The following is a 23,052-nucleotide window of genomic DNA, read 5'->3' as shown; positions in this document are numbered from 1 at the left end:
AGATTTAAAATATGAAATCTATGACCATGACCGTTGTCAAGCCATTGCCATAGCGGCTGGCAATGAGAAAGGAACAGGTTCGTGCAGGGCGCATGAGATTTTAGGCCAAGCGGATGTAGTCTATCAGGTCCCGCCCAACATGTGGTGCCGCAGTCACACACCGTCCGGGAGCTTGCTCGAGGATCCCAAGCTGTGCTCCAGACCCACCGAACCTGAGCCTGCAGCTTAACGAGATCCCCGGGGAGAGGTGTGTGCGTGCGGACGGTGAGCGAGCCCGCACGGGTTGGCTCTGGGTTTGTGGGACTCGAGTCAGAGAACGGACGCCTCTACATGTGCTTACGCAGATGTGCATGATGAGTTCAGTGGTCAGTCTGTCCGCCAGACAGGGCACGGTGGCCCTTCCTTCCTCCAGAAGAACCCTGCGGACGGAGAAGAGAACACGACATGCACAACCATGCTGGTGTGGCCAGAAAACGCAAGCCGGCTTTCTGCTGCAGGGAAAGGCAAGGCAAGTCGAGTTATTCCCAGGCGGATGGAGCGCCCTGCCGCGGGTACCCAACTGATGTGCAGAATTGCCCTGCGCGGAACGAGGGCAGGGTCTTCATTATTTCGGACACTTCAAAAATGGCATAGAGTTGGAGAGATTTGTACACCTCAAGCTCATATAACACTGTATGTCAGCTGACCGGGACTAAAATAAAAAGCTTTCTTTAAGAAATGGTATAGAGGGATCCCTTCCAGCTGAGACATTAAATATGGCTCATGACATTTGGAATGCCTGGGTGGCTCAGCGGGTCAAGCGTCCCACTTCGGTTCAGGTCATGATCTCACAGTTCGTGGGTTCGAGCCCCGCGTCGGGCTCTGTGCTCACAGCTCCTTCGGATTCTGTGTCCCCCTCTCTCTCTGCCCCTCCCCTGCTCACACTGTGTCTCTCTCTCTCTCTCAAAAATAAATAAACATTTAAAAACATTTTTTAAAATATGTCTCATGACATCTGACTACAGAACTGGTCTTTATAAAGATACGCTTGGTCACCTATGGATATGTTTTCATAACACACACACCCTTCTTCACGTAGGTAATATGCACATAAGTCTACGTAATGCACGTCGGCATAGGATTTCACAAAAATACCCCGACACGTACCTACGTAGGTGTATGGATGACATTGAACTATGGGACACACCCTTCCCCAAGACAAGAACCTAAACCATGGGCTGCTTGGAGGAAGGAAGGCCTATCCTCGCTCTATCCAAATCTGCATTCGCCGAGTTATTATAGATTCTTTATAGTTTAAAGAACTTTTTAGGATAAAGGGCATGCCTGTTTGTGAAAGTACACTCACAGCTAGGCTCTGGTCTCCACATCTGTCAATTTTTAAAAATTGTGGTAAAAGGAACATAACATAAAATTTACAATTTCCCCCAGTGTCCCTGACTGATAATCAAACTGATGTGGCCCGCGATTGGAAAGGCCACATTTATCATATAGGAAATGTATGTCTCTGGGTCAATTTCTGAGCTTTCTAATTATTTTTCTATTCTGAGGTATTTATGTTTTCTTCCGGTATTTGTGTTTCTATTTAATTTATTTTCAATTATCGTAGCCAGTTCCCTCCCCATCTGGCCGTGGACGTCTATTTCCTGCTGTACTTTGTCAGTTCCTCTTTTGTTCTCCTGGGCAAATCCCACGGGCATTGTCAAGGTATAGACACACTCACACACCCACTGCGAACGTCTGCTTTTGGGCGGCAGCCATGTTCCCCAGGAGAAATGGAGGGCCTACGTTTTGGTTTGCCCTTTGCAGAGACACGGCCCGGGTACCTGAAATGTGGGTGGTCCTCAAAGAAGACTCTCTCTTTCTCCAGAGCCTCGGCCAGGCTCAGCTGGTCCTGGATGTCCTGCTGGCCCCGGCACTTGACGACCATGTAGCCCTTCTTCAGGTGACACACGAGGTTTTGTGCCACGTCGACCACCTTGTCCTCGGTGCCTCTGTCCACCAGGTCAGGCTTTGTCAAGATGCCTGCAGGCCGGAGCCTTTCCATCAGAGAATGCTCACAGTTTCCTCTCAGCCTTGCTCGTGGGGACACGATGGCACCCCCAACCCCCAAGTCCACGGTTTGAGGCGGAGCCCCTGGCCAGTGACAGAACTACAGCTCAGGCCCCAGGAAGATGGCATGCCCCTCCAGGCAGCTGTGGGGCGCTTGCTTCACCCAGGGCTTGGCCCTCATGCCAGAGAGACAGCAGCCTGTGACGGCCATTTAATTTCCATTCTACCCAGTCGAAGAGTTCATGCTTTATTGCGATGACTCTCCACCTCCCCAGTGAGGCACACTGGGCTGTCAGCCCAGAGCCCGACGCGGGGCTCGAACCCACGGACCGCGAGATCGTGACCTGAGCCCAAGTCGGACGCTCAACCGACTGAGCCGCCCAGGCGCCCCACTAGCATTTCTAAACATTCTCCAGTTACTTCTGGTGCAGATGGGGCTTGGCCCATGCTTGGGGAAACACGGGTCCGGCCGAGACCAGAGGCATCATTTGCGGAGCCCACGGCCAAGTAAAGCCCTCCTATGGTTTCTAGGTTCTTCCCTCTTCTTACCTATGGTCCTGTCTCCATCGGGGTCCACCTCCTGAGCCATGCTCAGGGCCTCTGTGGTGGCGATGTCCACATTGCAAGGGACCACCACCAGGTTGATTGTCTCCTGCTTAACGATGTACTTCCTGATGAGTTGCTTGGTCTGTGAGAAAATGAAGGCGTATGAGGGCAGGGACAGGTCCCGACCTTGCCCTTGCGTTGGGACCTCCACGTCCTAGGGGTATCTCCCCGAAAGAAACAAGCCTGCAGCATTTCTCAAGCCAGAGTTACAAGAAACCAAGTCTCCCGTGGCAGAAATGGAGCTCTGGGGTCTGGGGAAAACCGCCAGACCTTAGCTCATTAACTATCTCCCAGGATTCCACAGAGGACAACCACAGGGAAAGAGAAGATGCCACCAAGTGCATGACGGTGCCCTAGATCTTAATCTCTTGGGTAACATTTGCCAACATGAAAATGCCATCATATCTGTTGCTAATGCTTTCTCTCCCCACATAAAACCCCTTCCTGTACACACCAGCTTAGATACGCCACAAAATGTAACTCTAACCAAAAATGGGTCCCCGTGTAAAACCGAAACACCGTAAAATGGATTTCCAGTTCTGCCTCCTTGCCTCGCGCTCCCCAGAACATCTCCATCTGACTTGGTGGAGGCCACGGAGCCCACCCTTCACACCTCCTGATAACCACCCTCCCAACTCAGCCCGGAACTTGCTGGTGTCCAGGGCACGGCCCCGGTCCCCCCCAGACTGAGGTTGTACCTGGCGTCCGATGTCGGCCGGCTGATTGCCCACAGCCACCCTGGTGATGCCGGGGAGGTCTATCAGGGTCAGATCCGGGACGTGAGGGGAGCTGACCTCCAGGTTGATTAGCTCATGACTGATCCCCAGTCCTTCCCCAGCGATGGCATTCTGGGCTAGGGAAGGGGTAAACGAGAAAACCTGAAGAGAGCATACAGTACAAGCATCTCCCTATAGCAAATCCTCCGAAAGCACCTTCTACCTGCCGTGCTTGGATAAGGCATATCTGGAGCAGATTCACTTTTCCGGGGCTAAAAGGAAACTCAAAGGACAATTCAGGGTTCTCCCTGCCAGTGGCCAGAACTGTTTGTGGAGAGAGCAAGAGAAACATCTCTAAAGGTGCACCTGCACCAGGCCAGAGCGGGGCCGACCTGAGCTCCTCCTGGCATGGCGCCTAAATCCTTCCCCTGATGTCACTAGGAGATTAACAACAAAGCAAAATGAAAGCAAATAAAAACACATGGGCATGCTGGGACAGGATTTGGGAAATGATGGAGGGGAACGTGCTAGTTTTGAGCAAAACGAGCCCTGGCATTGCCATCCTATCAAGGGACCTCATTTGGCTCCTGCCTCCGTAACGATGACAATTTCAAGATCTAAATTTATTTATCGGTATTCCCTTCCGTCACTGCACGCACGCTCCTCTCCAGGGCGACCTTCTCCCAACCGGAGAGTCTGTCCCTCGACCTCGGGCTTGCCCATGGCTGACAGGACATCACAGAATGGACTCCAGTAGAGATCGAGACCTTGCGCCTGGGGGATCCTCCTCCCTTCCTGCCAGGAACCCGTCCGCCACCACGCAAAAAGCCAAGCCTGGCCTCCTGGAGGAGGATGGCCACCGCATGGGGAGAACGCCTGGTCTTTCCAGCCCAGGGCCTGGGTATGTGACCGAGGCCATCCTCGACGGTTGGCCCCAGCCAAGCCAGCTGGAGGGAAAGAACTGCCCGGCTGATCACCGAATCGCGAGAAACCAATGCTTCCAAGCCACTGGACTTTGAGATAGCGTCGTTACACAGGAAGGGCGAGAGGTACACACAGCGGTTTTGAGTGTTCTGCCCCTGGAGCCAATCTAAGCCCAACAATCACACAATGACGTTCTGACTGTAAAAGCATCCTTCAACTTTTGTAAAACAGTCTATAAATGTGACTTAGTGCTTCTATCTTCTTTTTTTAATACAATTTATTGTCAGATTGGTTTCCATGCAACACCCGGTACCCATCCCAAGTGGCTGCTACCTTCTTAAGAGCCAAGCTCATTCTTTGCCACTTCTGCTCCCCAAATGACTGAGACTAGGCTGTGACACACTAGGAAGAAGCGAAGGTCCACGTGGCAGAGATTATCTATCCGCCTTGCTCACTCTCAGCCGCAGCCAACCCTGCCACCACTTGTCCTTATGTCTTCCGCGTGTTATCTCTCCTTTCGGATGCTTCATGGGGACAGGGTGATCTCTGTCTCTGTGGCTGGCATTCACTGAGACACACTGTAGGTCAACCCGAGCTGGGATTGTGCAAACACATGCAGAGGAAAAGGCCTATGAAATGCTTCCAGAGAGGGTTCGGGGATGGTCCAGGATGCCTTTCATGAGGCTAACGGGGAAAGGGGTTCCCTGGCCCCACACTTAATTCTTCTTCCATCAGATCTGTGGAGTGGGGAAGCCTTTGAATAAGGGACAGATACTCCTTGTTTAAATTTTAAAGTCCACATTACTCTCCGATGCTTGTTTACATACTAAGCAAGTAATTGCTGAGGTCAGATTCTGTCCAAAGCGCTGGTCTTACTGAGGGTAAAAGAAGAGAAGACACAAGGGAGCCGGGGCCTGATGCAGATGAGGGCCGGAGGGAGGCCCCCAGGAGAACAGGACAGGCCCAGAAGGGGAAGAGGGGGACAGTGACAGATGGACCCCTTCCTCCCTCACCCAGGTGGCCAGATGTCCAAACAGGTGATGGCGAACAAATGTGGGGCACTTACCTGTATTGATTGCCTCCTCCACCTCCGAAGGGTCTGAAATCTCCGTCTCGAAGTCCTGGTAGCTGACTTTGCCTCTCCATTCATCCTCATTCATGAGCTTCTTCAGCTTCAGCACCAGAGGACACCTTGTGACAATACCTGGAGGCCACGTCCGCATCAGTCCTGCACTCTGCTGTCAAGAGTCCTAGACGGTGGCCTGAGGTCAATGCTGCGCAAACTTTTCTATAATCATCTGGGCAGGCTGGTAAAAGCGCCTGGTCCCCTTGTGTGACACTCGGATGCATTAGGTCTGGGGTGGCCTTAGAAATAATGCATTTTGAGTATGCATTCCAGGTAATTTTTTGCTCACTAATGCTTGAGAGCCACCACTTTCGGCTTCTCGCTTCAACTCACTGTTTTGCCATCAGCTCGGGTGGCGCACTCTCGTAGGAAACCCCCAAACTCTGATAAATGTCCTCCGCTATCCCCCAGGATACACCCATACCATCAGGAACACATACTGCCCTCACCAGGCCCCCTGACCACGTCCCCCTGCCGTAAACTTCCAGACCCCACCCTCTCCTACATCTGACCTGTATTTCAAGGCCCATCTCAGGTCTGCCCTCTCTCCCCTGGAGCCCCACCGATCCCTTGACCTTGGCCTCAAATAGCACCACTAATCAGAGCACCAATCTTTACCTCCCATTTGGAAGGTCACCTCTTGAGAAGGGGCTCAGGAAAGACACCCACATGCACGTGGTTCTGGGCTGGGGGTGCAAGTACATATACTCAGACCTGCCATAATGCACAGGTTATACACAACCCACACAAAAATGTGCAACAAGAGGGCGCCATGAACTGACTCACGTCCCCCTCCCAATTCATGTGTTAGAGCCTCAGCCCCCAGTGTGACCACTGGGGCCACTCCTTAAAGGGGTAATTAAGGGTAAATGAGGTCAGAAGAGTGGGGCCCAAGGTGACTGGCATCCATACAAAAAAGGGAAGAGACGCCAGACGTGTGTGTGCACAGAGAAAAGGCCATCTGAGGACACAAGGAGATGGTCATCTGCACAAGGAGAAAGGCCTCGGGAGAAACCAACCATGCCAACACCTTGGTCTTGGACTTCCAGCCCCCAGAACTGTGAGAAATAAGTCTTTGTTTCAGCCACCCAGTCTGTGGCATTTTGTTATGGCTGCCTGAACTGATTAAAACAGAGAGCAAGTTCTTACCGCTGCCTCTGGGAAGGGCGACCCCTGACAGGGCCTCCAGCACTGAGCTCTTGCCCGAGCTCTGGTCTCCGATGACAGCGATGGCGGGCAGGGCCAGGTCCTGCTCCACGCCCAGGGCACGAAGGGAGTCGATGAGGTCAATGCAAGGGCGCACTTTCTCCTCATACTGGCTACATAGGCTCTTCTCGAGTCCCTGAAGAAAGCAGAATCAAAGAATTCTGTCATGGCCTGCGGGTCATGTTCCATCAGAGACAGACAACTTCAATCAACCTATCACAATAGGTGAGAAGAGATCCCAAAAGAGAGTGGGAAAGGAACACAAAAAACCATTTAAAGAAATGATAGGTAAAAATTCCCCACACTTGAAAACAATTAACTCAAAGACCCAAGAAGCTCAATGAACCCCAAACATAAGGTACATAAACTACATCAAGGCAGATTATAGTCAAATAGCTCAAAACCCGCCACAGAGAGAAAATGTTTCAAGCAGCCAGAGAACACGTTCCACATTGAGGAGCAAAGATGAAATTTATAGCAGATTTCTCATCAGAAACAATACAAATAAGAAGATAGTGGAATAGGCTTTTTAAAATACTGGAGGGGAAAAAAAATCCATCATCCTAGAATTCTATACCTCGCCAAAATACCTTTTTTAAAAATGAAGGCAAATGAAGTTTTTTTCAGACATAAACAAGTGAATGAATTCATCACCAGCATTGGCACTACAAGAAATGTTAAGGAAGTCCTTCTGCCAGAAGGAAAATGATTCTGAATGAAAATCTGAATCCACACAAAGGAATCTACACCAGAAATGGTAACTACTACATTTTTTAGAAGTAACTTACATATCCTTAAAAGATATATGACTGAACAAAAATAACAATACATTGTGGGGCTTATAAGTCAAATTAAAATTCATGACAAAATCAACATGAAGGCTAGGAGGAGACAAATGGAAGCATACAATTGTAAGGTTCTTATTTAAATATTAAGTTATAGGGGTGCTTGGGTGGTTCAGTCAGTTAAGCGTCCGACTTCGGCTCAGGTCACGATCTCACAGTCTGTGAGTTCGAGCCCTGCATTGGGCTCTGTCCTGACAGCTCAGAGCCTGGAGCCTACTTCGGATTCTGTGTCTCCCTCTCTCTCTGCCCCTCCCCTGCTCATGCTCTGTCTCTCTCTGTCTCAAAAATAAATTAAAAAAACATTAAAAAATTTTTAAATATTAAGTTATTTACTATCACTTCAAGTTAGACTTGACAAGTTAAATATGTAAAATATAAACCCTAAAATAGGCACATTTAGTAAATCAACAAAGGAAATAAAATAGAATCATCAAAAATGTAGTTGATTAATTCAAAAGAAGGTAGAAAAAGAGGAAAGGGGAAATAAAGGACAGGGAAAATAGAAAATAAATAGCAAAATGATCTTCTCAAACTTCATTAACAATCACAATAAATATAAATGGTCTAAAACATTTTTAGAACAAACTGACTTTGAAAAAGAAGAACAAAGTTGGAGGGCTAACATTACTGATTTCAATATTTATTAAAAAGCTGCAGTAAGCAAAGCAATGTGATACTGGTATAAAATTGAGAAAGAGATCAAAAGAACAGAATATATGTTCCGAAAATAAACTGACATTATGTATGGACAACTGATTTTGACAAAAGTGCAAGGGCAATGCAGTGGAAGGATAAAGCTTTTCAACAAATGGTGCTGGAACAACTGGGCATATATATACCCCCCCAAAATAACCTTGTATCTATATTTCACACCATACTAAAAAAATAACTCACAACAGATCATAGACCTAAATGCAAAATCTAACACTAGAGAACTTCTAGAAGAAAACAGGAGAAAAATCTTTATGGCTGTGAGTTAGGCAATGTTTTCTTAGATATGGTCCCCAAAGCACAGTTCATAAAAGAACCAACTGATAAATTGGACTTCATCAACATTGAAAACATCTGGTCTCTAAAAAAGACTAAGAGAAGGAAAACAAGCCACAATCTGGGAGAAAATATTCACAAAACATATATTTGACAAAGGATTTGTACCCAGCATACATAAAGAACTGCCAAGAAATTCCTTGACAATAAGAAAACAAACAACCTGACTAAGAAGAGACTATGAGAATATGCTTTATAATATACATAAGTTTTACTAGGTAGTTCCTTTATCTTGTGGTGAGAAGCTATTTATATTTTCTGCCAGGTCAGCTTTTGTTGTTGGGGTCTGTCCTATGCATTGCAGGAGATTCAGCAGAATCCCTGGCCTCTATTCATTATTCACTCTGAGTTGTGACCATCAAAATGTCTCCAGACATTGCCACATGTTCCAAGGGGCAAAAGTGCCTCTGGTTGAGAACCACTGCCTTACAAAGTACATGAGTACAAGAGTTTGTATACAGGCAATGCTGGCAGATTTCTGCAGGGGGGGGGGGTCCACACTGACAAGGGCCTCCTTGACCAAATGCTAGCGAGCCCTCTTTGACCACCTTGAGCCCTCTTCTCCACTTGGCCTCTCCTGGGCTGCTGAGCCCAGACTTAGCAAAGAATCCTTCTTAGCAAAGAATCCCCTCACCTTTGAAAGCTAATCAAGCTCTTTCTCCCAGTCCCCTTGATGATAACCTGTTCTTAGTCATTCTTTCTCCTCTCCCTCACCCTTCCTGCTGGCTGTAAATCCCCACCTGTCCTCCCGTACCACCTTGACCTCAGTCTCTCTCCCTTATGGCATTAGGCTGGAAAAAAATCCTCTTGGCCATTTTTTTTTAACAAGCGTCTGCTGCCAGTTTTTTCTATAACAAACTTCAGAAAGGTGTGGAGCACAGCTCCACAGGGAAAGCCCCATGGTGGTCGTACCAGAAGCCTGGGTACACCTTCGTACCCACCAGCCTCTGTCTCAGCCTTCCTCATGGGTTCTTCTTTGTTTTCATTTCTTTATATCGCCTATTCCCAAGAGTTTATAAAACATGAATAATAGTACCAACCACCTGAATTAAGAAAACACATAACCCCAGCCCATAAGACACTCCACGCACCCTTCCCCATCACTTTCCTGCTGTTACCCCTTCTCCCCACCGAGGGTCTCTCCATCCTGAGGCTCGTGAGAACCACGTTCTTGTTCTTCTTCACGGTTTTACCACCTACCCATCTTTCCCTAAGCAATACATTGCTTCTTGTTGCCTGAATTGGAACTTTGTATAAGTGGGGCCATACCATACATTTCTTCTATGACTCAATTCTTTGTTTTGCCACTGTTTTTTAGATCTTGATGCTTTGATGCTCACTTCCAAGCAGAATTCTGCTGCATGAGCATACCGCTATTGACACATTTGTCCACGGCTCACAGGCCCTTGTGTTGATTCTGGGTTTTGTTATCATAAATAACGCCATTATGAACATGGCTCTCAGAGGGCACCTGCAAGTTTGCATAGTGGTTTAGCACAAATAGAATTGCCTGGAAGCACTATTCGAACACAGATGTGGGCCCTACCCCTGGAGTTCCTAGTTCATCAGGTCTGGGGGGAGGTGGATGTGTGGGCTAATCATGTACAGGTCAAACTTCCCAGGCCTTGCTGAGGATGCTGGTCTGGGGACCACACGCTGAAAACCAAGGTCTGTACCTAGAAATGGAATTTCTGGATTATAAGACAGCACCGTTCAGCATGACTGGAAAAGGCCAAGCTACAGCCAAGCAGGTGGGTGTGAACGGTATGAGTTCTTACTGCCCATACACTGCCAGTTACAGTCAGGCAAGAAACACAGTTATATTGGGGACCTTCTTATTTTTCTGTGTGCTTCAATGTGGCTTTTAGTATTGTTTAATATTGTTTAGCATTTATTATGAAAATGGAGTCAACGTGAAAGAGGCTGATGATCCACGACTTTAAGACACACGACAGCAGTAAAGGGACCTCTCTCTCAACAGTCACAGAAGGCAAATTCTGTTATCATTCCCATGTTAGAGATGGAGAACCCAACTTGTACACCAGGGAGGAAGAGCCATCTTAGAAACAAGATCACACAGCTGGAAGTGTTTGCATTGGGATAAAATTCAGATCAGACCAATTTCAGAGGCCAAGTTTGGTTCCCATCAAAAATACGTTCTGGATTCTGGGGAAAAAACGATGCCGCATGGCTTGCCGGTGAGGGAATGGAACCATGTGGTGGGTGTGGGATAGCACGGTGGCCCTTGGGCCCAGAGCGAGGCCAGTTCCTACAGGAGCCGGACAACACCCCGCCCTGCTTCTCAGGCTGAAACCGCACCCCAACCAACCAGTGTCAGCTATGGCGAAACATCTACACTACACTTGGTGGCCAGATGGGCCCCAGAGGGACGAGTAGGGGATCACATCAGCAACCGCGGCAGGAGAGATCAAGAAGCAGGCGTCCCGGGTCAGGAGCATCGCCGTCTACAAGGACAGCCCTCAAACACGGCTATTTTCAGGCGGCAACTTACCATTTCCTGATTTTTCTCTGCCTTATCCGCAAGTCCATTTAGTAACAGATGATCGGATACAGGATCTGAGTCAGTCATCTTTCCTTTAGAATTAACCATCTCCGCCCTTTATCAGCTTAAAATCAAGCACATCGGGATCAATACAATTCAGAAGCCAGGTTCATTCAGTCACAGAACCACCACTAGATACACTGGGACACACTGTGGGCTCCTCAACTCTTTAGGGACTGAAATGAAACAACAAGGAGCCAAATGATGGATGGAGGCAGCTTAGCCGTCTTCAGGAATGGGCTCCCAGACCGCAAAAGAGTCTTTAAAACTAGGTGTTTCCTATTACAATTTTAGGTTGAACGGCAAAAATTTTTTCACCATCAATTGGAACAGTGGCAAAGAACAAAATTTCCGTGAATTTTTAAAATCCGCATGTAAAAGGAAACTTATTATAGAACCATTCCCAATGTTGCTGTGGGAACCTCAATATAATGGAAATTTGATACCCAAGATTATAGTTGAAAAAAAAAATGCCTAAACTTTAAGTTCTTTTACTCTGTTTGTTTTGCTCCTGGCTTCATATTTTTATTCCATTTCCCCCCATACGAGTGTATCTTAATGACCTTCACTTTTTTCTATTTTTTCCAGTTTCATGGGTTTGGTGGATCGACATCCATCACTGTGTACGTTTGAGGCACACAGCATGAAGGTCTGAGGTACACACTTTGTGAAATGATCACCACGATGGCTTCGGCTAACATCCACCTTTTTATATAGATATGATATCATTTTATTTTGAAAGAAGCTAATCGTCCACTTCACCATACTTGTCTGTATCCCTCCAGATTCGTACATATATGTCTGAAATTCATTTTTCAGAATTTCTGGGGGCGCCTGGGTGGCTCAGTCGGTTGAGCGTCTGACTTCGGCTCAGGTCATGATCTCACGGTCCGTGATTTCGAGCCTTGTGCTGACAGCTCAGAGCCTGGAGCCTGTTTCGGACTCTGTGTCTCCCTCTCTCTCTGCCCCTCCCCCGCTCATTCTCTCTCTCTCTCTCTCTCTCTCTCTCTCTCTCAAAAGTAAATAAACATAAAAACATTTTTTTAATAAAGTAAAATAAAATTTAAAAATTTCTGGGACCCCATACCTCTAAATAGTAAATTTTACACATCTAATCATCTTGGGTAAAAGTGAGCGGGAATTTTTCTATGACTTGAAACAAATTATGAGAAATGTAAACTGCCTACTTACCTCCAACACACCTTCCTTTTCCCTTGATGATGCAACGTTGACTTGTTGGATAGAAACACGGAGCTCTTCTCCCACGCCTCCTTGAAATCACACAAAACTTACAAATTAGGCCAAAACCCAGGTGAATGTATGTGACGACTCATCAAGGTAAGGTCCCATTGTTAAGAACGATGCACAGAGGCCTCACGATGAAGCGAGTTCATGGTTCCCAGAACCCTTTTGGTAAATCTTGAGTATTTTAATTCTAAGAGAGACCGATAAGGCACAGAGCCTTACTGTTAATTTACTGCCTGAATCAACGATATTTTCTGATGTTCTCTGTGCTTCTTTTCCAAGACCCTCCCCCAAGAGCTACGTGATCTTCCTTTAATATTGGGGCAGTTGAAAGGGACAGGTTAAAAAAAAAAAAAAAGGGAGGCGCGCTTGGGTGGCTCAGTCAGTGAAGTGTCCGACTTTGGCTCAGGTCACGATCTCTCGGTCTGTCAGTTTGAGCCCCATGTCAGGCTCTGTGCTGACAGCTCAGAGCCTGGAGTCTGCTTCACATTCTGTGTCTCCCCTCTCTCTGCCCCCTCCCCCACTTGCGCTCTGTCTCTCTCTGTTTCTTAAAAATAAATAAATGTTAAAAAAAAAACTAAAAAGAAAAAAAGGGGAGAAATGTATTCCTTTTATCGTAAAGTGGGAGAAAGGTGATTTGGAAAGGCAATCAATTAGAAAGAGTATGACAATCTGGAAATGTATTTCCTAACCTCCCCCCGACCAACCATGCCTTTGGAGATGTTTGTGCGCTCAGGGAGTCCCAGACTGGGGCCCCACATTGAAGACCACAGCTGCCTCAGTTGGCCTTAGTGCACCCAGTCAGGTGGCATCATTGGTCCCCAGGTCCTACAGCCCCATGACCACGGGTCCAAATTCTGTCAACACAGGATTGTGTGAATGCATTCCCCTCCTCTGTTTGCTTCATATAATGACATTACTTGGACACAAAATCTTATCTGTGCATCTTAAATGTTTGTACCTTTCATAGATGATCTTTGAAGATCAGTTTGGAGTTCAGGGGCAGGACAATCTCAGGAATTAAAGCCCGTTTCTTACTTATCAGTTACACTCGGCACCCGGCCGTCAAACCGAACCGAATGCAGTTGCCAGTTGTGGCCATGGTGGAGTCACGCTCTCAGCCCGCGTCTGCTCCTAAAACGTCTAACCCACACTGTGTGTTTAAGACAAGACTGTGGGCTGCTCTCCGAGGTAGGCACATCACCCGGAACCCCTCTCCACTTTCACCTTCCTCCCCCCACCCCTGCCAGCGGTCAGGATGGGCTCCTCCCTCACTGCCAAGGTTGGGGCAGGGGATAGAGAAACTGCCCAGGGCAGGTCTGTGGACACTCAGGCCCCCCCTGTTCTCGGACGAGGCTGTCTGGCTGCCCCTGCACTTTGGATTTCAGAGGGTGGCTTCCAGACCCGGACACTATCCACCAGCGGCATCCCTGGAGAGTCTCTGCAGCAGAGGGTGGGGGCACCATCCAAGGGCGGTCCCGTGGGTCGCTATCCTTGTGGGAAAGCTTCCTCCAGCCCAGACCTCACAGAGGTCTCCCAACCCCTAATAAGAACCACCCACCTGTTGCGTCCTGCTGAACCCCTGACCCAGGCAGTCTGCCACTTGCCCAACACAATTGAGTCCAGTTTTTAAAATAATCCTCGTAGGACTTACACTCACGTTTTCTCTTGGGAGTCTTCTGCCTTGCAAAAACCCACTGACATTAAAATTTTTATGGTGGAAGGGGAGAACATTGTGCTCTTTAGACCTAATGCTCTCTACCAAACCACCCGGAGGGAGCTCAGTACCGGGAGGTGGGGAGAGGGAAGCCAAGAAGGAAATGGAGGGGCAGGGGGCATCCTGTCCACATGACAGGGGTTCCCGGCCAGCAGCTCTGTTCCAAAGTGGGAAAATGACACGGCTAGACATTCGAGGAGCCGTTTGGGACTGACCGCTAGGGGTTAGCATCACTTGATCCTGCTTCTGACAACCACCTGATTTAAATTTGACCAAATGATTCCAAGAGCCCCCACATGCACAGCTCGGGCGGTCACGCGGGGTGGAGTGCAGGTGTCTCCGAGCCTGACTCCCTCCGTCAGCCCCCAGGACGGTCTTAACTCCCTCAAAACTAGCCTGTCCCCTGCTCAGTCCCACCCCGCTGCGCTAGCAGCTGAGAAGCGGGTCCCTGGGCAGCCCCCCTTTCCCTGGGTGGGGGGGGGGGTACGTTGGGCGGGGCACTTCCCCAGATGCCGGGCCCCTCCCTCCTTGCCCCTCCTTCCTACCCGGCTGCTCGGCTACTCAGGACGCCCCCTAGCGGGGACCCTCCACCCTAACCTCCCTGAATTCTGCAGGATAGTGCAGACCCCCCTGGTCTGCGCACTCGCACTGTGGACTTGTCTGGTTTTCACTCCCCAGCAATGTGAAAACCAATAAAATTACTAAAGTAGTGGGGAGGCCAGAAGGCGGAGGCTGTACCATTTCTCCTCAATCATAGGAAGAATTGTCAGTAACAGACCCCGACTGGAGACACTCATCAATTATAGCCTCCCCCCCCCCACAGGGACAGGTGGGTACGTCATCTCCTACGGGAAACCGCCACCCCTGCCACTCAGCCGCCAAGAACCTGCCATCGCCATGACCTCTTGCATTTCTCCGGTGGACTAGGTTCAAAACAACCCTCCCCAAGCCCCTTCCAGAAAGCACTGTTCCTGTCCTTTGTTGGACTTGCCTATGGTTTTGCCATGGCTTGCGCGTTCCGGATTCCAGATCGCTGCTATTCCTGAAGAAGCCCACGTTTGCTGATCAAAGAACACACTGTTTTATTTTTAAGGTCGATAGCAGGAAATATAAACTGATACAAGCCATGAGCCACCTTCGGGGTGGGCTTGGAGGGCGCCCAGCACTGAATGTGAAACTTTCTCAGTGCACACCCCTGGGAGACCCCCTTGGCCCCCCTGCCCTCCACGGGCCCACCTCCTCAAGCAGAAAAGTCCTCGAGGTGCGGGGGGTGGGGGGGCTGTTTCTGATAAGGCATCCAGGAGTCTTAGCAGCCTGTTGGTCAGAAGCAGAATCAAGCGGGCTCTGAGCCCAGCCAGTATTTCCATCATCATCGTCACTGTCACCGTCACCATCACCATCATCACCGTCCTCACTATGACCAGCTTCTGCTCCCCCATGCGTCCAGAGAGCTTGTCTCCGCACCCAGCCCTCCCACCCCAGCCCCCCAGCTTGCAAGAAGGTGCTGCTATCCAGGAACGCGACCCTCACCTGTCCCCGCGCAGCTGCCAGGGCCCTTCGCCGCCGCCGCCGCCGCCGCCGCCGCCGCCGCCGCCTCCCGGCTTTTATGCAGCGCCCGCTCCGCCCCCTCGCTCTCGTCGCCCCCGCCTCCGAGGAGAAACGAAACTCAGGGGATGCGAGGGAGCTAGATCCGCCTGGTGCAGAAAGGAAACCGAACCCATCACCCCCCACCGCCTCTCCCCACTGCCCCCACCCCCGCCCGGTGCCTGTCGGCTGCCGCAACTCGTCCCGGGGCTCCGCGCGCCCAGCCCCATCCCAGGCCCGCGCGTTCGTGTCTCTGCAAGCTGGGAGGAAATGTAGATTCTGGGGCCCAGACCTGCTGACCCAGAAACTCAAGTGCAGGGCCCAGGAAGCCCCCCACCGCTCCGAGAGCAGTCTGAGAACCGCTGCCCTACTGGCCTTGAGCCATCCCGAGCAGAATGCAGCCTTGAACCTAGACACGCCCATTCCCTTAAGCCTGGTCTTCCTTCCCAACCCTCTGATAACTGGCACCGATAATTGGGCGTCTGAAATTGCTGCTAGCGGTTCACAGGGATCATTCCGGCACCAGCAGGAATTCCCAAGCGCTCTGCCAATGGCCAACTTCCCCTTCCCCATGCAGACAGCTATTAACCGTAAAAATAAAGGTTATTTTACCACCAAAAGATGGGTTTATTTGGGAACAGTAGAGAATTGCAAATTGGGACAAGCAAGCTGTGGCAAAACCATACGCGAGTCATTTTACGGAGAAGTTGGAGGAAGTTGGGACGTTTTGGTTTTTTTTAATGTTTATTTCTTGACTTTAAGTTTATCTTGAGACAGAGAGAGGGAGAGCGCAGAGGAGGAGCAGAGAGGGGGAGAGAGAGAATCTGAAGCAGACTCTGCTGCTGTCAGCGCCGAGCCCAACGTGGGGCTTGAATCACGAACCATGAGATCATGAGCTGAGCTGAGATCGAGTGCTGATGCTCGACCCACTGAGACATCCAGGCGCCCGGGGAGGAGTTGTTTTGAACGAAAGACTGTTGGAGAAGAGCAGGCATTGGGGTGATGGCAGTTTGTCCTTGGCTGAGCTGCAGGGGCGGGGCTTTCCGGTAGGAGATGCGGCGCACACGTGTCTCCCCGCTAGGCGCCCTCCGCCAACTGATGGCTCTGTCCTCCTGGGAGTCTTCCGCTGGGTCTGTGATTGATGACTCTTCCTGTCATTGACCCGGAGTGATGCCCGCCCCCCTCCCCTAACCTCCCCAGCTAGCAGCCAAGTCCACTTTCGTGAGTTTCCCTTTATTCATTTTCGGGGGACCCACACCATCTTCCTCCTTGTCCTCCTGGAGCCCTCTCTGGAGTTGGGCTCACCTGATTTCTCCAGGAGAGAAATGCGTGGAAAGTGGAGGCTGAGGTCAAGCAGCCTCCAGAGTGGCCCTCTGTAGATGGAGAGTGACATATCCTTTTGGAAGGGGCTGGCCACCTACCTCCATTCTCCTTAGCTCAGCTCAGAGTCCCGGACAACAAGCTCCCCAAAACTGTGATATGGAAGGGTTGCCCCCACTCCATCCAAAGACCCAGAACCCACCCCAGCTCCAAGTCCTGGGGTCGGCCAAGCCTAGATGGAAACAAATTCAGTGTGGCTCACCCCGAGAAGGGGAGGAGGCCCCACAATACAACTCTCTGGCTGAAGTCCCCTTGTTCTGCAGGGTCCATTGCTGGGTCCCGGCAGCCCCATCCAGGGTGGCCTGCTGGGAGACACATACTCTCCCCGTAATTAGCGAGGAACGTTTGTCCAGCCACTCATCACCTCTGGGCCTCAGTGCCTTTCTCACTAGGAGGAAGAGTGACAACCCTTTCCTGATGGGCTGTGAGCAGGATGGAGGAGGGAATGTGCCATCCGTACACGGAAAAGCGGACAGCACCCTGCTTAAATGCTGCGGGGTCGCCCACTGCAGGGGTGGGGGTGGGTGGGGTAGTCCCAGCTGCTCAGCTCGGTGTGCCAGACCTAGCCTCACCTGGCTCAGCCCCACCCCCACTGCTTCTTGTAACACCTTGCTCACTACACAGAACTCCTTCGGCTCAGGGGTGCTCCTCCTCCTACCCCTCCCTGCACACTGGGCTGCTTTCCAGGTCACAGCCTCCAGCCATCCTTCCCCAGACCCGGTGGACTTGCTTCCCGGGCGCCCCCCTGTTCCCTCCCACCCGCACCCACCCACCTAGCATAGTGTCAGCACACAGCCTTGACCTCTGTGAACGCCCATTTCTGCCCCCAGGTTGTCCACAGGGCAGCTCCGGGCCCGAAGTGTTGCTGTTGTCCTTGGGACCTAGCAGAGTTCGTGGCACATAGCATTTCAACGGATGTTTCTAGAATGAACTAATAAACGAATGAATGGTGAGTCTGAGAACCGGCTCTGATCTTGCAGACCCGGTCCTCAGACGACCTCTGGCGAATTACCCTGAGCATCGACTCCCTGATCTTCCGTTTCCCAGTCAACTCAGGTTCAGTTTCAGTTTCTTTTCTCCTTCTTGGTTCCCAAAAAAGGAAGTGAAGAGGGAGACTCTAAGATTCCAGGAACTAGAAAGAGAGAGACAGAGAGAGAGAGGCGGGGGTGGGCGGTGCCGGAGGCGGAGGGGCGGTGCCTGGGGGGCGGAGCCGGAGGCGCGGTGCCGGAGGCGAAGGGGCGGAGTCTGAGGCGGAGGGGCGGTGCCAGGGGGGGTGGAGCCGGAGGGGCGGTGCCTGAGGGGCGGAGCCGGAGGCGCGGTGCCTGGGGGGCGGAGCCGGAGGCGCGGTGCCTGGGGGGCGGAGCCGGAGGCGCGGTGCCGGAGGTGAAGGGGCGGAGTCTGAGGCGGAGGGGCGGTGCCGGAGGCGGAGGGGCGGTGCCAGGGGAGGAAAGCAGAGACCAGGAGGGAGCGGAAACCCAGGCGGTGAGGGCGGTGAGGGAGGCGGAGGGAACCGAGCCGGAGGCGGGGCTGACGGGCGGACGGGCGGACGGGCGAACGGGGTGGGACCGGTGGAGGCTCTCCGGCTGGGGTGCCTCGGGGTGCCTCTCGAAGGCCCAGCGCAGCCTGGACACGGTTCTGGCGGTGCCGGGGGAGGGAGATGGGGAGGGGACGGTGACGGTGACGGAGAGGAGGTTGGGGTTGGGGCGGCGCACGTGAGGCGGTCCCCGAACCGCAGAGGTCGCTGCGCCCACCTCTGACGCCGTCCGTGCTCGGGGGCAGAGCAGTGCGCTCCCGCGCCGCGTCCCTTCTGTGCGGCCCGGAGCGCGGAGTCCAGGGTACGTTGTCCCTGGCCCCGTTTTTGTTTTCTCCTCCATAGACCCTTGCCATGGATCGGTGCTTCTCAAATGAGGGCCCAGCAACACTGGCTTCACCTGGAAGCTTGTCAGACCTGCAGGGTCGAGGGCCACCTCAAGATCACTGAATCCATCTGAGTTTCAAGAGGGTTCTCCAGATGATTCGTTTGCAGTTAAAGCGTGAGAACCTGGAGTCTGCAAGGTTGCTATTTATTTGGTCCTTAAGGCCAGGGTCTGATTTTGCCTTCTCCGCGGCCCTCTGCGTGCCAGAGGAGATAGAAACTGAAAAGTCTGGCGAAGCTGAGCTGGTTGGTGGCCCTGGGCCCCGGCTTGGTGTCGTGTGGCCCACCCAGCCTGTAACCACGGGAAGGCTGGTGGCCTAGCCTTTTCCTGGGATACAGCCAGCTGTCTTCTCTGGCATTCGCCTGGTGATCAGCGCTCTGTGAAAGCTTATCTTTCAGATAAAGGAGGAAATAGCGCTGTGACCTGACCTCCCAGGACCTTTCCCAGGGAGCTTATGGGAATTGGCACAACCACTGGAGAATTCCCCCTAATTCTCAAATTCACCCCAGGCTGCCTCCTTCCTCCTCTGCCTGCAACCAGGCTCAGTGTTTCATAGTCTAGAAAGTGGGGTGCTCGCTTCGGCGGCCCGTATATGGTGTAGGAAGTGGAGAGACCCCCCAACACAATACCTCTGTTAAAAATGCCACCTTGTGGCTGTGGAGCATTCCCCGGATATTGACCTCCCGCCCCCCGTAAGATAGTGAGCCAATTTCTTTACACACATGGTCTACAGAAAAAAATCAGTCAGCTAGGAAATGGGGGCTCAGAGAGGTGGGCTCTTGGCCCAAATCACACAGCTAGTGAGAAATGGAAATCCCTTTCCACGCTTTCATGAGCCATCCTGTTCTTTCTGTTGTCACTGCAGTCACCCGCCAGCCATCACTCATTGCCTCAAAACAGCACCCGCCGTGTGCCAGGTGCCCCAGGTGCCATGATGGAAACAGGCGCGTGCATTGAAGAGTCGTTGCCACACTACCTGTCTTCACACTCACTTGGGCAACCTTAAAAAAAAAGTCATTCAATTCTATTTACAAAATGCCATCCTGATCCTGATAATCCTATAGACCGTCCACGTGGGTTGCCATGTTGTGGTAAAGTCCCAGCGTGCGACGTGGCAGAGAACTGATGTCTTTGGCCAAAGGCCACCCAGGGCCTGAGGCCTGTCCACAGACAGGAGAGTGAGCTTGGAGCCCGTATCAGTTTCCTGCAGCTGCTATAACAAATTGCCACAAACACAGTGGCTTACAACAACAGAAACTCTCTTACAATTCTGAGGCCACAAGCCCAAGGCCAGTTTCACGGGGCTAAGGTGGTGGTGTTGCTGGGGTCATGCTCCCTCAAGAGACTCTGGACAGAATCCTTCTGCTCGCCTTGTCCAGCTTCGAGAGCTGCGTTCCTTGCTCTCTTTAGCTCGTGGCCCCTTCCTCCACCTCCAGAGCTGGCAGCGTGGTCCCTTCCGATCTGCTCCTTCTTTGCTTTGCCTCCCTCTCATGAGGACACCTGTGATGGCGTCTGGGGCCCACGGGGACAACCCAGGGTCACCTTCCAGTCTCAGTCTGTAGTGTGCCCAGACCTACAAAGACCCCTTTCTCCATTTAAAGAACCTGACACCAGAGGAAGGAGGGTGAAACTAAGAGAAAACAAGAGCCTTATCTGGGGTCTCAGAATGACACCTGCGAGAGCACCGATCCCAGAGTGACCAGAAAAAGTGTCCCGCTTGGGTAGGGAAAGCAAGGGGGGTTTTATGAGAAAGAAGAAGAATCTCCTATTTAGATAAACCAGAGAAGAGAGAAAACCTGTTAATTCCGTGCTAACCAGCTGAGCAGTTTTCAATCACCGCCTAATCGATTCTTCTCTGCCTGCAACCAGGCTCAGTGTTTCATAGCCTAGAAAGTGGGGTGCTGTCAACACAAACTGTTCCTGGCCTGCATTAGTTAACTCTTTGCTCTTCCTAAAGTTCTATCAGCAGTTTTGTGGTCGAAGGCCAGTCGTTCTACAGGATGTGATGAACGACTGCTTGTGAAACAATTACAGATGCTGGCCTGGTTTGAGAGCTCATTGGTTAGAAAGTGAAATGGAGCCTCATCATGGAGCCTCTCATGGGCAGGGAGTTTGTACGGGTCCACGTCGCTTTCGCCGGCACCAGGGATTAGAGCCTGGCTATTTGGGGGGCCGTTATGCAGCCCACCACAGAAGCTGGACCAGCTCTGTGAGACCTCCCCCCACCCCCCCCCCCCCACACACACGCACAGCCAGAGGCACCTGCCAGGGCCCATGTGAATTCCTGACCCGAAGAAACCGAGAGAGGAAATTTCGGGGGTAAGACTTGGGATAATTTGTGAGGTGACAATAGATAACCCACACACATGTCACTGAGTGTGACCAAAGGGGCATTGGAGGCCCTCCCCGCAACCAGGGGTAGAAACAAGAAGGGGGAATCCGGATTTGTTTATCCCACCGGGTGATACCTCTTCATGAATACCCTTCGGCCTCATCACTGCGGCACTGATGGAAGGGATCACCACCCCCCTCACTGCCGCCCCTGTGAGCATCGGGGGGGGTGTAAAGACAGGGTTGTGGATCCGTGCACCGTCAGCCCAGACTGGGGTTACAGCATGTGTCACCTGCCGGGGCAGTCCTGCAGCACCAGGGCCAGAGAAGGGAAAAGTCTGAGAGACGGACTATACTCACACGGCGGCCAGACCATCCGTAAAAACAGAGCTCTTGCAACAATCTGTTCTCTGCTGTAACCGGCCCCAGGGGCCAGCCTCCTGGAAGTCAGACTTGCAGAAGGCAGACCGTTTCCTACCCACGATCTCGAAAGTGAAGCAACCACCTCTACAGCGACTCGCCCCCAGGTGACCAGGGTTTGCTGAATAACTGACAGCTTCCCTCAAATTGTGTCCCTATTTCTGATTTAGGACCCACCAGAGAAAGCCGGATATTAATGCCTAACCAGCCACAGGGGACGTCTGCTTCTAGCTCGCTGCCCTCAGCCCCCACCCACGGCTCATACGGAGCCTTCTCCCTGCCTGTGAGGCTTTGCCCAAACCCCCGAGCGACGCTGGCTGACCTCCTGCTCCTCGTCGTCATCAGCTCTCACTAAATACCTTTGCTCCTTCCCCCTTGGGTGGTCTTCCTCTATTTCCGCACTTGTTAGGCACAAAACGCCAGCCCACAGGCGTATTGCAGGAGGAAACGTACGTGTGTGCTTATGTGTGCCTGTGTGTGTGAGCGAGTGAGTGACCCCGGGATAAGAAGGGAGAGCAGAGAACACGCCTGTTCCTTTACTCCCGTGTTTTGTGCAACGAAGGCCCCCCACGGATGTAGGGGCGGGTGTGGCAACAGGCAAAGCCGGTCTCCCCTGGCTTCTGTCAGCTCAGCTGGACCACATTTCCCAGCCTGCCTTGCAGTCCGGTGAGGCCCTAGGCCTGAGGCCTGCCTCTGGAATGTGGGAGGAAGCGAGGCACACAGCTCCCGAGCCTGGCTCCTGGAAACTTCCAGGAATCCTCTACACTCTCCCGTTCCTCACCTGCTGGTCAGATGCAGAGGGTCTGGTGGGGACTCGAAGGAGCCGGCGATGGTGGGGCCATGAGGTAGAAGGATGCTGGTGGCCCAGGGACAGTGTGGCTCAGAACCCTGCCAGTCGGCCTAGGACATCCGTGATGTGAGCGAGGGGCACGGCTGGGTCGTGGTAAGCTGCGGAGGTCTTGAGGTGCTTGTGGTCGCCGTGAGCTTATTCCGATGGGAGCGTGGGCCCCGCACTCAGCCCCACGCTCCGACTTGCTGGGAAGCCAGGTGTGGTGGGCTACCTCTTCAGAAGCCACGTTTAAGGGCTAACCCCCGGAGCCTCTACGGACCTAGAGAGTACAGAAGAGAGGTGTTTGATGAGCGGGAAGAGTCGCTGGATTTGGGGACAGGTAGCTCATAGAAATGGTTTCACTTAATGTTCCTAAAATTCCCCTGAAATTAACTATTGCTTAGCGTGACGAAGAAAATAAAATTAGCCGTAATCCTCCAATCTAGAGATGACCACAGGTAGGAAGCTCGACATTTTTTTAAAACATGTATTTTTCTGCGCGCCTGGGGGGCTCAGACGGTTGAACACCCGACATGGGCTCAGGTCAC

At 51.7% G+C, this 23,052-nt stretch overlaps 1 protein-coding gene and 2 long non-coding RNA genes across 5 annotated transcripts in view; 1 reads left to right on the top strand and 2 right to left on the bottom strand.

Moving 5' to 3' along the window:
• The window catches only part of MX1 (MX dynamin like GTPase 1), a 29,217-nt gene extending 13,598 nt beyond the window's left edge, over positions 1–15,619 (bottom strand). The window contains exons 1-9 of one of the 3 annotated variants that reach the window (XM_058732065.1): positions 15,575–15,619; positions 12,274–12,353; positions 11,032–11,146; positions 6,571–6,763; positions 5,362–5,499; positions 3,354–3,508; positions 2,599–2,737; positions 1,824–2,022; positions 341–419 (exon numbers count right to left, since the gene is read on the bottom strand). In XM_058732065.1, coding sequence (XP_058588048.1) covers positions 341–419; positions 1,824–2,022; positions 2,599–2,737; positions 3,354–3,508; positions 5,362–5,499; positions 6,571–6,763; positions 11,032–11,130 — 1,002 coding nt within the window. In that variant the 5' untranslated portion in view covers positions 11,131–11,146; positions 12,274–12,353; positions 15,575–15,619. Of the gene's footprint in view, positions 1–340; positions 420–1,823; positions 2,023–2,598; positions 2,738–3,353; positions 3,509–5,361; positions 5,500–6,570; positions 6,764–11,031; positions 11,147–12,273; positions 12,354–15,035; positions 15,056–15,574 lie in introns of those variants that run through there. The other 2 variants (XM_058732067.1, XM_058732064.1) reach the window with 2 other exon arrangements.
• A 612-nt stretch (positions 15,620–16,231) lies between these two features.
• On the bottom strand, positions 16,232–18,186 carry LOC131512883 (uncharacterized). Its single transcript, XR_009262357.1, has 2 exons — positions 17,782–18,186; positions 16,232–16,602 (listed from the first exon to the last, which is right to left on the bottom strand). It is a non-coding gene; the product is annotated as an uncharacterized LOC131512883 (long non-coding RNA).
• A 360-nt stretch (positions 18,187–18,546) lies between these two features.
• Positions 18,547–22,975, top strand: LOC131512873 (uncharacterized). The gene is made up of 2 exons (XR_009262349.1): positions 18,547–18,843; positions 19,790–22,975. It is a non-coding gene; the product is annotated as an uncharacterized LOC131512873 (long non-coding RNA).
• The last annotated feature ends 77 nt before the right edge of the window (positions 22,976–23,052 follow it).

Source organism: Neofelis nebulosa, chromosome 5 (genome assembly GCF_028018385.1).
Source record: "Neofelis nebulosa isolate mNeoNeb1 chromosome 5, mNeoNeb1.pri, whole genome shotgun sequence".
NCBI lineage: Eukaryota > Metazoa > Chordata > Mammalia > Carnivora > Felidae > Neofelis > Neofelis nebulosa.
This window is presented reverse-complemented; position numbering and strand designations above follow the sequence as displayed.